Raw genomic sequence first — 14769 nt, 5'->3', positions numbered from 1 at the left:
TGTTACAAGCCGTGTTTCGTTAAGGCCTGTGTAAAGTTCATTTGTTTCAATGTACCGGAAGGCACCTGTGCGGCTTATTTATGTTCAAAATAATATATATTTTTTTAATTCAGTGGGTGCGGCTTATGCGCTCAATAGTCCGGAAATTACGGTAATTAAAAAAAAAATCTCAGGTCTTCCAGAAATCCTGGTTGGAAGTTTCCCGGAATCAAGGGGGAATAAGCAGAACATCTGGGAATCTTCCAGCCGGGATTTCTGGAAAACCTGTGAATTTTGTAAAGGTTCTTGAATTTTGCTAAACATAACCCTACTGTGGCTTAACCAACCTGGGCTTCATCAGCATGCTCTGTGTCTGTTCCACCCTCCACCACTCACCGATGGTTTGTGCTGCTGGACCACGACTCGCCTGCATCATTTACATTTTAGTCATTTAGCAGACGCTCTTATCCAGAGCGACTTACAGTAGTGAATGCATACATTTCATTTCATGCATTTTCTTTTTTTTTTGGTTGTACTGGCCCCCCGTGGGAATCAAACCCACAACCCTGGCATTGCACACACCATGCTGGCATTGCAAACACCATGCTCTACCAACTGAGCCACAGGGGAGACATCACTCGTACCACCACCCCCAGGTAGTTATGGGAAGAGCAACTTACTGACCCATTGCTTACTCGCCCAGGAAATGACCTTGCGGTTGTCTCAAGCTTGACAAGCTGCTCAACATGTCTGCTGGGATATTATGTGGCTTTGCTTTGGATCCTAAGAAACCCCAAGCACATACAGGAAGTCCATTTTGAAGGAGAGCCCTCCACCCTGCGCTTATTCACCCAGGAACTGACCTTGTTTTTCAAGAGACAACGCCAGACTTAACAACTCGACATGCCTGCTGGGATATGTGGCTTTGCTTTGGATCCTGAGGACAATGTTACATTATTAGCAACGGCAGCCGCTGAGCCTGTGTGTGAGCTAAATAAAAATCATTATGACTTCCTGTGGGATCCCGTCAGTCCCAAGACACCCACTGTTCCGTGAGGTAAGTGGCAGGAGACTTAAAATAACTCTACGACGCTACAGCAGAAGAAGAATGGTCCTAAATTTCATAAGTCATAATCGTCTTAACTTTCACAAGTGGGAACTTCTTATTGAGAGGATAGCATAGCATTTTCCCCCTACGCTTCTCTTATAATAACCACAGCTTCATATTGTCTGCTTCTTCCTCTGAAATACTTTTTGCTGAGCTATGGATCTGTTGTTCTGGCCTCGTTGTGTTCTGGCCTCGTTGTGTTCTGGCCTTGTTGTGTTCTCACTTGGCTTTGCAGCGCTTTTATAAAGAAGATTTCGACCTCTATAGACTATGATAATTTGTGTGGTCACATGCCACCAGTCTCAGGCCACATAGGATTCTGTCTCTGATCGGTTCTCACTCTCTTCAGTGCCAGTGATGGTTGACAGGTTTGAGTTGTTGGATCGTTCACCTCCTACTCCCAAGAGCCTGTTCCATTTGTCACGTCGTCCACCCTTACAGGTACACACTCTAGTCTATGTCGTTTCGCTGCGCCCTACTGGTCGCACAAGGAACTGCCTTCAATAAGGTGCAAGTGTGCACGTGTGTGTGCGTATGTCATTATGTTGTGTTGAGTATGTCATTATGTTGAGTGTCATTATGTTGAGTATGTCATTATGTTGTGTTTAGTATGTCATTATGTTGTGTTTAGTATGTCATTATGTTGAGTATGTCATTATGTTGTTTCTGTGATTCCAAGATGGCGTAGCAGTTCAGACGTCCTTTACCCTCCTCTTGTCGTGTCCCGTGTATATATATATTTACATATTTTTCTTGGGCATTATCTTTTTACATTTTTTCTTCTAAAACTCAACCTCAAAGCACTCTCCTGCAACCGGCCTCACCAATTTAAAAAAGAAAGTATTATTTACCTCAAATCCGAAATCCACAACAGAAGCTAGCCAGAGGTTAGCCATTTTCACTGGCTAACGTTGGAGTTCAGCTAGCCACGGTTAGCTGTCCTCAGCTATCCGTTAGCTCGAAAAGCTATCACCAGTTTTTGTACACCGCGACTCAGACCAGAGCACACCGGACCTATTCTCTCTCCTTTCCCCGATTTCTACCGCAGGCTCTGGACATTTACACCTGGATCTTGCAGCTAACTAGCTGCTACCTGAGTGACTATTGGCAACGTCGGTCCCGGAATTAACACACATTATTCCGGAGCTAGCCAGCTGAAGAGTTCTGTCAGCCACTCGTGGGCTTTTCCTGAGCTAGCCAGCTGAAGTGTCTCCTGGGCTACAATCACCTATCCTGACCCGTTTTACTGCCGATGCGGAGCCCCATCGGGCCTTCACGACTGGACCACCGACGTTATCTGCCCGAGGGAGTTATCTAACTGGCCCCTCCGTCGCGACGTAACCTGATCGCCCATCTGCGGCCCACTAATCGTTAATCGTTAGCTGTCTTATCGGCTGCGATCTGAATAGGTCTATCGGACACTTTTCTTGGGCCACTATAACCAACTATTTTGCCAACTTGGACTTGTCCCCCCTTCCACACGGAACCCCACTAACCCACAGACGGAAACGCACGAGGTAGCTAAAAACAGACCTCCCTCCATCTTCCACCAGCTTGCTACCTATGGCCCGGCTAGCTGTCTGAATCTCACTGGACCCTTTGATCACTCGGCTAAGCATGCCTCTCCTCAATGTCAATATGCAATGTCCATTGCTGTTCTGGTTAGTGTTTATTGGCTTATTTCACTGTAGAGCCTCTAGCCCTGCTCATTCTATCTTATCCAACCTCTCAGTTCCTCCACCCACACGCTATGACATCTTCTGGTTTCAATTATGTTTCTAGAGACAATATCTCTCTCATCATCACTAAATGCCTAGGTTTACCTCCTCTGTATTCACATCCCACCATACCTTTGTCTGTAAATTATACCTTGAAGCTATTTTATCGCCCCCAGAAACCTGCTCCTTTTTCTCTCTATTCTGGACGTCACAGACGACCAATTCTTATAGCTTTTAGCCGTACCCTCATACTCATTCTTCTCTGCTCCTCTGGGGATGTAGAGGTGAATCCAGGCCCTGTAGTGCCTGGCTCCACTCCTACTCCCCAGGCGCTCTCTTTTGATGACTTCTGTAACCGTAATAGCCTTGGTTTCATGCATGTTAACATTAGAAGCCTCCTCCCTAAGTTTGTTTTATTCACTGCTTTAGCACGCTCTGCCAACCCGGATGTCCTAGCTGTGTCTGAATCTTGGCTTAGGAAGTCCACCAAAAACTCTGAAATCCCTAACTACAACGTTTTCAGACAAGATAGAACGACCAAAGGGGGCGGTGTTGCAATCTACTGCAGAGATAGCCTGCAGAGCTCTGTCCTGCTATCCAGATCTGTACCCAAACAATTTGAACTTCTACTTTTAAAAATCCACCTCTCCAAAAACAAGTCTCTCACCGTCGCCGCCTGCTATAGACCCCCCTCGGCCCCTAGCTGTGCTCTTGACACCATATGTGAACTGATTTCCCCCCATCTATCTTCAGAGCTCGTGCTACTAGGTGACCTAAACTGGGACATGCTTAACACCCCAGCCATCCTACAATCCAAGCTTGATGCCCTCAATCTCACACAAATTATTAATGAACCCACCAGGTACAACCCCAAAGCCGCAAACACTGGCACCCTCATAGATATCATCCTAACCAACGTGCCCTCTAAATACACCTCTGCTGTTTTCAACCAAGATCTCAGCGATCACTGCCTCATTGCCTGCACCCGTAATGGTTCAGCGGTCAAACGACCTCCACTCATTACTGTCAAACGCTCCCTGAAACATTTCAACGAGCAAGCCTTTCTAATCGACCTGGCCCTGGTATCCTGGAAGGATATTGACCTCATCCCGTCAGTAGAGGATGCCTGGTTATTTTTTTTAAATGCCTTCCTCACCATCTTAAATAAGCATGCCCCTTTCAAGAAATTTAGAACCAGGAACAGATATAGCCCTTGGTTCTCCCCAGACCTGACTGCCCTTAACCAACACAAAAATATCCTGTGGCGTTCTGCATTAGCATCGAACTGACCCCGCGATATGCAACTTTTCAGAGAAGTTAGAAACCAATACACACAGGCAGTTAGAAACGCCAAGGCTAGCTTTTTCAAACAGAAATTTGCTTCCTGCAACTCAAACTCTAAAAAGTTTTGGGACACTGTAAAGTCCATGGAGAATAAGAACACCTCCTCCCAACTGCCCACTGCACTGAGGATAGGAAACTCTGTCACCACCGCTAAGCCCACTATAATTGAGAATTTCAATAAGCATTTTTCTACGGCTGGCCATGCTTTCCACCTAACTACCCCTACTGCATTCAACAGCACTGCACCCCCCACAGCTACTCGCCCAAGCCTCCCCATTTCTCCTTCTCCCAAATCCATTCAGCTGATGTTCTGAAAGAGCTGCAAAATCTGGACCCCTACAAATCAGCTGGGCTTGACAATCTGGACCCTTTCGTTCTAAAATTATCTGCCGAAATTATTGCAACCCCTATTACTAGCCTGTTCAACCTCTCTTTCGTGTCGTCTGAGATTCCCATAGATTGGAAAGCAGCTGCTGTCATCCCCCTCTTCACAGGAGGTGACACTCTTGACCCAAATTGCTACAGACCTATATCCATCCTACCCTGCCTTTCTAAGGTCTTCGAAAGCCAAGTCAACAAACAGATTACCGACCATTTCGAATCCCACCGCACCCTCTCCGCTATGCAATCTGGTTTCAGAGCTGGTCATGGGTGCACCTCAGCCACGCTCAAAGTCCTAAACGACATCGTAACCGCCATCGATAAGAAACAATACTCTGCTGCCGTATTCATTGACCTGGCCAAAGCTTTTGACTCTGTTAATCACCACATCCTCATCGGCAGACTCAGTAGCCTTGGTTTCTCAAACGATTGCGTCGCCTTGTTCACCAACTACTTCTCTGATAGAGTTCAGCACAGGGTTCAATTCTTGGGCCAACTCTTTTCTCTGTATACATCAATGATGTCGCTCTTGCTGCTGGTGAATCTCTGATCCACCTCTACGCAGACGACACCATTCTGTATACTTCTGGCCCTTCTTTGGACACTGTGTTAACAACCCTCCAGACGAGCTTCAATGCCATACAACTCTCCTTCCGTTGTCTCCAACTGCTCCTAAATACAAGTAAAACTAAATGCATGCTCTTCAACCGATCGCTGCCTGCACCTGCCCGCCTGTCCAGCATCACTTCTCTGGACGGTTCTGACTTAGAATTTGTGGACAACTACAAATACCTAGGTGTCTGGTTAGACTGTAAACTCTCCTTCCAGACTCACATCAATCATCTCCAATCCAAAGTTAAATCTAGAATTGGCTTCCTATTTCGCAACAAAGCATCCTTCACTCATGCTGCCAAACATACCCTCGTAAAACTGACCATCCTACCAATCCTCGACTTCGGCGATGTCATTTACAAAATAGCCTCCAATACCCTACTCAACAAGCTGGATGCAGTCTATCACAGTGCCATCCGTTTTGTCACCAAAGCCCCATATACTACCCACCACTGCGACCTGTACGCTCTCGTTGGCTGGCCTTCGCTTTATAATCGTCGCCAAACACATTGGCTCCAGGTCATCTACAAGACCCTGCTAGGTAAAGTCCCCCCTTATCCCCGCTCACTGGTCACAGCAGCACCCACCTGTAGCACGTGCTCCAGCAGGTATATCTCTCTGGTCACCCCTAAAGCCAACTCCTCCTTTGGTCGTCTCTCCTTCCAGTTCTCTGCTGCCAATGACTGGAACGAACTACAAAAATCTCTGAAACTGGAAACACTTATCTCCCTCACTAGCTTTAAGCACCAGCTATCAGAGCAGCTCCCAGATCACTGCACCTGTACATAGCCCATCTATAATTTAGCCCAAACTACTACCCCTACTGTATTCATTTATTTTATTTATTATTTTGCTCCTTTGCACCATATTATTTATATTTTAACTTTGAACTTTCTTCAAATTATAAATCTACCATTCCAGTGTTTTACTTGCTATACTTTATTTACTTTGCCACCATGGCCTTTTTTGCCTTTATCTCACATAATTTGCTCACATTGTATATAGTCTTATTTTTGTCTACTGTATGTTGTTTTACTCCATGTGTAACTCTGTGTTTTTGTATGTTGTCGAACTGCTTTGCTTTATCTTGGCCAGGTCGCAATTGTAAATGAGAACTTGTTCTCAACTTGCCTACCTGGTTAAATAAAGGTGAAATAAAAAAACAATTTAAAAAAAAATGTTGTGTTTAGTATGTCATTATGTTGAGTATGTCATTTTGTTGTGTTGAGTATGTCATTTTGTTGTGTTGAGTATGTCATTTTGTTGTGTTGAGTATGTCATTATGTTGACTATGTCATTATGTTGTGTTGAGTGTCATTATGTTGAGTGTCATTATGTTGAGTGTCATTATGTTGAGTATGTCATTATGTTGAGTATGTCATTATGTTGAGTATGAGTATGCAGGAAACCTGATGTTGACATACTGTCGTTTCTTTATGGTTCCTCTTTCTATTTGCTGTGATTTTTTTTAACCATATTAACTCTCCCCTTCTCTCCTCTCCCCTTCTCTCCTCTCCCCTTCTCTCCTCTCCCCTTCTCTCCTCTCCTCTCCCCTTCTCTCCTCTCCCCTTCTCTCCTCTCCTCTTCTCTCCTTTTCTCTCCTCTTCTCTTCTCTCCTTTTCTCTCCTCTCCTCTCCTCTCCTCTCCTCTCCTCTCCTCTCCTCTCCTCTCCTCTCCTCTCCTCTCCTCTCCTCTCCTCTCCTCTCCTCTCCTCTCCTCTCCTCTCCTCTCCTCTCCTCTCCCCTCCCCTCCCCTCCCCTCCCTCCTCTCCTCTCCTCTCCTCTCCTCTCCTCTCCTCTCCTCTCCTCTCCCCTCCTCTCCTCTCCTCTCCTCTCCTCTCGTCTTCTCTTCCCTCCTTTTCCCTCCTCTTCTCTCCTCTTCTCTTCTCTCCTTTTCCCTCCTCTCCTCCCGTCCCCCTACAGCCATGGTGTCCACACCAGACAAGAGCACCCGTCCAGTCAGTGCTCCCATTATGTCCCCCGTCTCTCCCGGAGATGCCGCCCCGTCCCCTGTGACCTCGGGCCTGCCCCGCAGTGTGCGGCGAGAAGCATCCACCGCCCCGGGCCGCCAGTCACGCTCAGCAGAGAGGAAGACCAAGGAAGAGGCCAAGGTGGAGAGCAAGGTGACAGAGGTCTCCAAGACACAGAGCTCCAGACCACAGTCCACCCCAGAGTTCAAGGTATTTCACTCACACATACGCTCACAGAATCAGGCCAGGGCACACTGCAACTCTCTTGAGATGTAAGAGGATATTGCCTCACTGCATTATACACCATTTCTATCAGCGGTACTACAATACACAATGTACAGTATTTAATTGGAGACTGACTGAACCAGGTTGATTACACGAGGACGACACTACATGAGCGTAACAAAATGGCTAGCAACAAATTGAAATGCCAGACAACAGTACACATGTACATGTGTAGGTTTTATACAGTATCACTATTTAATAACAGAGGTTTATACAGTAGCTTTATTAATGGAAAGCATATCCATAGACGACATTTGGGTATACCTATAGCCCGTGCTCCAGTTAGAGCGTAGCAGCGCCGCCCTGTTGGCAGACCACTGTAGTGCGTGAGCTCTGAGCTGTCTGTGTGATATGCCACCACTGCAGAGGGAGGGAGCCAGGAGGAGCAGGCATCATGCCCCTGCAGTCACCACCACCACCAACGGGACAGAGAGAGAGAGAAAGAGCCAGGTTTGTGGCCTTATCGACGCCTAGCTAGCACAGCATGAGACGCATGTGTTACTGTGTGTCTGACTGAAATAAACGCGTTATAATACCACTATAATACCACATGTATTACTGTATGTCTGTCTGACTGAAATATACGCATTATAATACCACTATAATACCACATGTATTACTGTATGTGAAGTCTCGCTTGCCAGACTCACAGCGGCTGTGCGGTGTCTGACTAAAATATTAAAACATTGATACATGGGGCTGGGGTTATTACATGAGATGCATGTTTTAAGAAACGTGTCAGATTAAAATATTGATATGAAGATGGGGGGTTTGAAACAGAGTCATGGGTCTGTAACCTTACTGTATCTGCCTCTCTCTTCCCTCCTCTGGGGTATCGGCAGCATTCGCCCCGAGACAGACCCGGCACGGAGACGGTGCGCGTGAAGAAGGTTAGATATCTGTCTACAGTTAGGCTCTGTACTAAATGGCTTCCTATGCAGTACACTAGTTTTGACCAGAGTGCCCTTTTGGCTCTGGTCAAAAGTAGTGCACTGTGTAGGGAATAGGGTGCCATTTGGGATGCAGACTCAGTGATTCACATCCTCATCCTCGCATCACTCGTCGCCTTTCAGTTGATTTTTCCCCATTCATTTGAAATAATTTCTAATACAAAAAAAATAAAATGTTTTTGGCTGTTTGTTTCTCTGTCCTCCAGCCTTGTATATCTACTGTAACAGGACAGCTATACAAGAGAACACTATTTGGCTGTGGAGTTCCCTTCTTAACGATTTCATGTGTTCACAATGATCAAAGACTTCTTTGGACAGTTACGGAGAAAGAAACGTTTTTTTTCTTCTCTACTTTCCACCATTTGTTTTGAAACCAATAAACGGAGGCTACTTACCCAACAGTATCAGCCTTGCCGTTACCTCCTGCAGAGGCAATACATAAAGCTTTTTTCTTGTGGACATAATTCTTCACCAAGTAGAACTAGAGTGATAAACCAAATGAATGAGGTGCCTGTAAGTGAAAGAACATGGATTGACCATGCCTGTGCTCTAGTCAGTATAATGAGGAAGGCCCTCAGCTGCACTTGTCTGCCGCCTCAGGAAGAATCACTCAAAAAAAGTCAGTGAATTGTGCTTTAGGTAATGCATAAAAACTGATAATGCACAATGATAATGCATTGCTACTGTTACACAGCCCCCGCATGTATGTATATGGTGGATTTATCTGTCAACATTTGGTTCCACTCACAGTTAGTCCTGAAATAAAGAAACCCACCAGATTTTGGTAACTTATGGTGTTCATCACCGTCACCAATGGACCTTTGCACCCACCCTGCACTCCGCTTCACTGCACTTCCCATAGTATCATCTGGTCCCTCGTCACTTCTCCCACCATCAGGAATGAATGCACACATACCGGATATAATCGCTTGCAAGTCAAACAGTAAAAGTACAGAATAAAATAAATAATAAATTAAGGATTTCAATTCCACATCTTCCTGAGACCAACTTTGTTCTCTTTTTGTTTTCTTCGTTTTTCACAGAAAAGAGCTAAGAAACTTGAGGGTCAAACTATTTATATCAGGCATAGTAATTTAATGTTGGAGGTTTGTATCACACTCTAGAATATGTCCTATTTGTTCTTTGACTGTTTGTTTGCAGCATGCTCTCTCTCTCTCTCTCTCTCTCTCTCTCTCTCTCTCTCTGCATGGGAGTTGTGTTTTCACTTGCCCCGTTTTCTGTTTTTCTTTTTGTCTTGACTCCTCTCCTCTCTTCTATTCTCTCTTTCATTTCTACACCCACCCTGTTTTCAGCTGAACCCTAATGGCTTGGCATGCACTCTTTTCCTGTTTCCTTCTAATGCAAGTACTCACTTTACTTTGATGCTGTTATTCATTCCAACATTTTTCATTTGTTTCTTATCCACATTTGTTTTGATATATGATTGGGAGTGTTTTCTCTATCACTATAGTAGTCCAGTATTATTATTATTTAAAAGCTATAGGCATCGGGTCTGAAAGAGGTGCACCAGTTTGACCTTTGAGACTGAAGAAAAGACATCTAAAATAATGTTAGTGGACACCGTATACCCAGCATGCCCTTTGATTTCAGCCTGCTTGTCAAACTTATGTTTTGTTGTGGCACTTTTTTAGTCGATAATGACTTGCACCTTTTGGATGCTTTTTCCAAATGGTATTGTCGTCGACAATGGTCGTCAAATGTAGGTTTGTTGTAACGACCATAAGTATCTTCCTAAAGGGGGAAAGTGTTTCCAATAGGTATGATGTTGGTTGAATTAAGGCCATTCTTGGACCACTTCTCCAGCCTGCATTGGTGACAGAGGCCAATTTCCAGGAACATGAACACAGCTTTGATTGATAAACTTTTCCCAGTCATATATTTTCATCTCAGTGATGTGATTAACAGGTTAATGATCCCAACCTCTGTTGTCTTTCTCATTGTGAGACCTGGAACTCCTTAACATAGGCTTCACTGCACTGGACACTCTTAGAAAGAAAGGTGTTACCTAGAAAGTAAAAGGGAAACCCTTTGAATAACTAGTTTTGGTTCCACGCAGAACCCTTTTGGTTCCAGGTAGAACCCTTTTCGGTTCCATGTTGAACCCGTTCCACAGAGGGACAAGTACAGTGAAGTACAGGGTTCTCCTATGGGGACAGCTAAAGAAGCCTTTTGGAACCCGTTTTTCTAAGAGTGTACTGTACCTCTCTCAGGGAGAGTCCCAATTGGCACCCTATTCCTTACATAGTTCACTACTTTTAACCAGAGACCTGAGGGTCCTGGTCAAGAGAAGTGCACTATGTAGGGAATAGGGTGCCATTTGGGGGCGGGGGCCTCTCTCACTCATGGTGCTGTTCCTGTATCTAACCATAGCCATGTGACTCTCTCTGACCCTCACCTCTGTTGACCTTTGACCTTGGCTGTGTCCCAAATGGCACCCTATTACCTACACAGTGCACTACTTTTGACCCATAGGACTCTGGTCAAAAGTAGTGCACTATATATAGAATAGGGTGCCATTTGGGACAAAGTCGTGTCTTTGACGTGCTGGTTCAAATTCTACGTCTTTGATTCATCATAATAATAACTGTCGGCTGGCTCAGGACTAAGTATCCTCAGGCATATTGCTGGGAGAGCGTGTGTGTGTGTGTGTGTGTGTGTGTGTGTGTGTGTGTGTGTGTGTGTGCATCTGCTGTGATTGTGTGTGTGCGTGTGTGTGTGCATCTGCTGTGATTGTGTGTGTGCGCATCTTCTGTGATTGTGTGAACTCCCAGGTTGAGTGCATAAGAGGACTCTTACTCACACTCATCCCTTCTGCACGTTAGCATACCATACTACCACCAGTGAAATGGTCACATGGTCACCTAGGGTTAAATGGTAAATCCAGCTCTCTCTCCATTTGGCACAGACGGCTCTGTAATGTACTATAAACATACTGTAGATGTACTGTAGATGTACTATAGATGTACTGTAGATGTTCTATAGATGTACTGTAGATGTACTATAGATGTACTGTAGATGTACTGTAGATGTACTGTAGATGTACTGTAGATGTTCTATAGATGTACTATAGATGTACTATAGATGTACTGTAGATGTACTATAAACATACTGTAGATGTACTGTAGATGTACTATAGATGTACTGTAGATGTTCTATAGATGTTCTATAGATGTACTATAGATGTACTGTAGATGTTCTATAGATGTACTGTAGATGTACTGTAGATGTTCTATAGATGTACTGTAGATGTTCTATAGATGTACTGTAGATGTTCTATAGATGTACTGTAGATGTTCTATAGATGTACTGTAGATGTACTGTAGATGTACTGTAGATGTTCTATAGATGTTCTATAGATGTACTGTAGATGTACTGTAGATGTTCTATAGATGTACTGTAGATGTTCTATAGATGTACTGTAGATGTACTGTAGATGTACTGTAGATGTACTATAGATGTACTGTAGATGTACTGTAGATGTTCTATGGCTGTAGATGTAGATGTACTGTAGATGTTCTATAGATGTACTGTAGATGTTCTATAGATGTACTGTAGATGTACTGTAGATGTTCTATAGATGTACTGTAGATGTACTATAGATGTACTGTAGATGTTCTATAGATGTACTGTAGATGTTCTATAGATGTACTGTAGATGTACTGTAGATGTACTATACACCATTGCAGCCCAGACTATAATCCCACTGTTTTGGGATTTTAGAAAACCGGGTAACAGTAAGATCTGTGTAGTGCTAGCTGCCAAAACCAACAGCTGTCAGTTATGAAGAGCAGGTTTAGTCAGACAGATAAAAGATTTAGGCTTCAGGTACCATGTGACCATTTCATTAGGTAGCAGATATCCACACAGATGCTCTTGTAGTGAAGCAAGACACTTCAATGTTCTCCCCATAGTTTAACTCTCAGAGCTCCCCTGTACTCTCTTTCTGCGTCCCAAATGGCTTGCTATTCCCTATATAGTGCACTTCTTTTGACCCGAGCCTTACGGGGATCCTTATGTGCCCTGGTTTAAAGTAGTGTTCTATATAAGGAACAGGGTGCCATTTGGGATGCAGTTTCTGTTCAGAACAGATGTGGTTTCTGAAGAGTCATTAGACAGGAGACATTAGTGTAATTGGTTGTATTTTATCTCTGTGATCACGATCCCAACATGTGGTAGATTGGTAATGGGGGCGATTGCTCCAAAATCACAATGACTCCTCCTGCACCATGAATATGGATAGGCACGGATACTGGACGGAGAGGGATCATCTAAAGTTCAATCTGCATAGGAGGGAACAGAGTGGAGAGAACACAGAACAGTCATGTTGTTTGTCTATAGGACATCATGTGGTCTGGATGGACTAAGACCTGTTAGTCTGTTGTTGTCATGTTGTTTGTCTATAGGACATCATGTGGTCTGGATGGACTAAGACCTGTTAGTCTGTTGTCATGTTGTTTGTCTATAGGACATCATGTGGTCTGGATGGACTAAGACCTGTTAGTCTGTTGTCATGTTGTTTGTCTATAGGACATCATGTGGTCTGGATGGACTAAGACCTGTTAGTCTGTTGTCATGTTGTTTGTCTATAGGACATCATGTGGTCTGGATGGACTAAGACCTGTTAGTCTGTTGTCATGTTGTTTGTCTATAGGACATCATGTGGTCTGGATGGACTAAGACCTGTTAGTCTGTTGTCATGTTGTTTGTCTATAGGACATCATGTGGTCTGGATGGACTAAGACCTGTTAGTCTGTTGTTGTCATGTTGTTTGTCTATAGGACATCATGTGGTCTGGATGGACTAAGACCTGTTAGTCTGTTGTCATGTTGTTTGTCTATAGGACATCATGTGGTCTGGATGGACTAAGACCTGTTAGTCTGTGTTGTCATGTTGTTTGTCTATAGGACATCATGTGGTCTGGATGGACTAAGACCTGTTAGTCTGTTGTCATGTTGTTTGTCTATAGGACATCATGTGGTCTGGATGGACTAAGACCTGTTAGTCTGTTGTCATGTTGTTTGTCTATAGGACATCATGTGGTCTGGATGGACTAAGACCTGTTAGTCTGTTGTCATGTTGTTTGTCTATAGGACATCATGTGGTCTGGATGGACTAAGACCTGTTAGTCTGTTGTTGTCATGTTGTTTGTCTATAGGACATCATGTGGTCTGGATGGACTAAGACCTGTTAGTCTGTTGTTGTCATGTTGTTTGTCTATAGGACATCATGTGGTCTGGATGGACTAAGACCTGTTAGTCTGTTGTCATGTTGTTTGTCTATAGGACATCATGTGGTCTGGATGGACTAAGACCTGTTAGTCTGTTGTCATGTTGTTTGTCTATAGGACATCATGTGGTCTGGATGGACTAAGACCTGTTAGTCGTGTTGTCATGTTGTTTGTCTATAGGACATCATGTGGTCTGGATGGACTAAGACCTGTTAGTCTGTTGTCATGTTGTTTGTCTATAGGACATCATGTGGTCTGGATGGACTAAGACCTGTTAGTCTGTTGTCATGTTGTTTGTCTATAGGACATCATGTGGTCTGGATGGACTAAGACCTGTTAGTCTGTTGTCATGTTGTTTGTCTATAGGACATCATGTGGTCTGGATGGACTAAGACCTGTTAGTCTGTTGTTGTCATGTTGTTTGTCTATAGGACATCATGTGGTCTGGATGGACTAAGACCTGTTAGTCTGTTGTCATGTTGTTTGTCTATAGGACATCATGTGGTCTGGATGGACTAAGACCTGTTAGTCTGTTGTCATGTTGTTTGTCTATAGGACATCATGTGGTCTGGATGGACTAAGACCTGTTAGTCTGTTGTCATGTTGTTTGTCTATAGGACATCATGTGGTCTGGATGGACTAAGACCTGTTAGTCTGTTGTTGTCATGTTGTTTGTCTATAGGACATCATGTGGTCTGGATGGACTAAGACCTGTTAGTCTGTTGTCATGTTGTTTGTCTATAGGACATCATGTGGTCTGGATGGACTAAGACCTGTTAGTCTGTTGTCATGTTGTTTGTCTATAGGACATCATGTGGTCTGGATGGACTAAGACCTGTTAGTCTGTTGTCATGTTGTTTGTCTATAGGACATCATGTGGTCTGGATGGACTAAGACCTGTTAGTCTGTTGTCATGTTGTTTGTCTATAGGACATCATGTGGTCTGGATGGACTAAGACCTGTTAGTCTGTTGTTGTCATGTTGTTTGTCTATAGGACATCATGTGGTCTGGATGGACTAAGACCTGTTAGTCTGTTGTCATGTTGTTTGTCTATAGGACATCATGTGGTCTGGATGGACTAAGACCTGTTAGTCTGTTGTCATGTTGTTTGTCTATAGGACATCATGTGGTCTGGATGGACTAAGACCTGTTAGTCTGTTGTTGTCATGTTGTT

General features: G+C 44.1%; 1 protein-coding gene across 11 annotated transcripts in view; it reads left to right on the top strand.

Annotated features, from left to right (window-relative positions):
- The window catches only part of LOC106589039 (protein 4.1), a 154346-nt gene that overhangs the window by 105337 nt on the left and 34240 nt on the right, over positions 1-14769 (top strand). For 7 of the 11 annotated variants that reach the window (XM_045709459.1, XM_045709469.1, XM_045709462.1 and 4 more), the window contains 4 exons: positions 7065-7321; positions 7763-7846; positions 8239-8286; positions 9390-9452. In XM_045709459.1, coding sequence (XP_045565415.1) covers positions 7065-7321; positions 7763-7846; positions 8239-8286; positions 9390-9452 — 452 coding nt within the window. The remainder of the gene's footprint in view (positions 1-7064; positions 7322-7762; positions 7847-8238; positions 8287-9389; positions 9453-14769) is intronic. The other 4 variants (XM_045709465.1, XM_045709468.1, XM_045709463.1 and 1 more) reach the window with 3 other exon arrangements.

The sequence above is a fragment of the Salmo salar genome, chromosome ssa27, assembly GCF_905237065.1.
Source record: "Salmo salar chromosome ssa27, Ssal_v3.1, whole genome shotgun sequence".
Classification (NCBI taxonomy): domain Eukaryota; kingdom Metazoa; phylum Chordata; class Actinopteri; order Salmoniformes; family Salmonidae; genus Salmo; species Salmo salar.
Note: the sequence above shows the minus strand (reverse complement) of the source record. Positions and strands in the feature narration are given on the sequence as shown.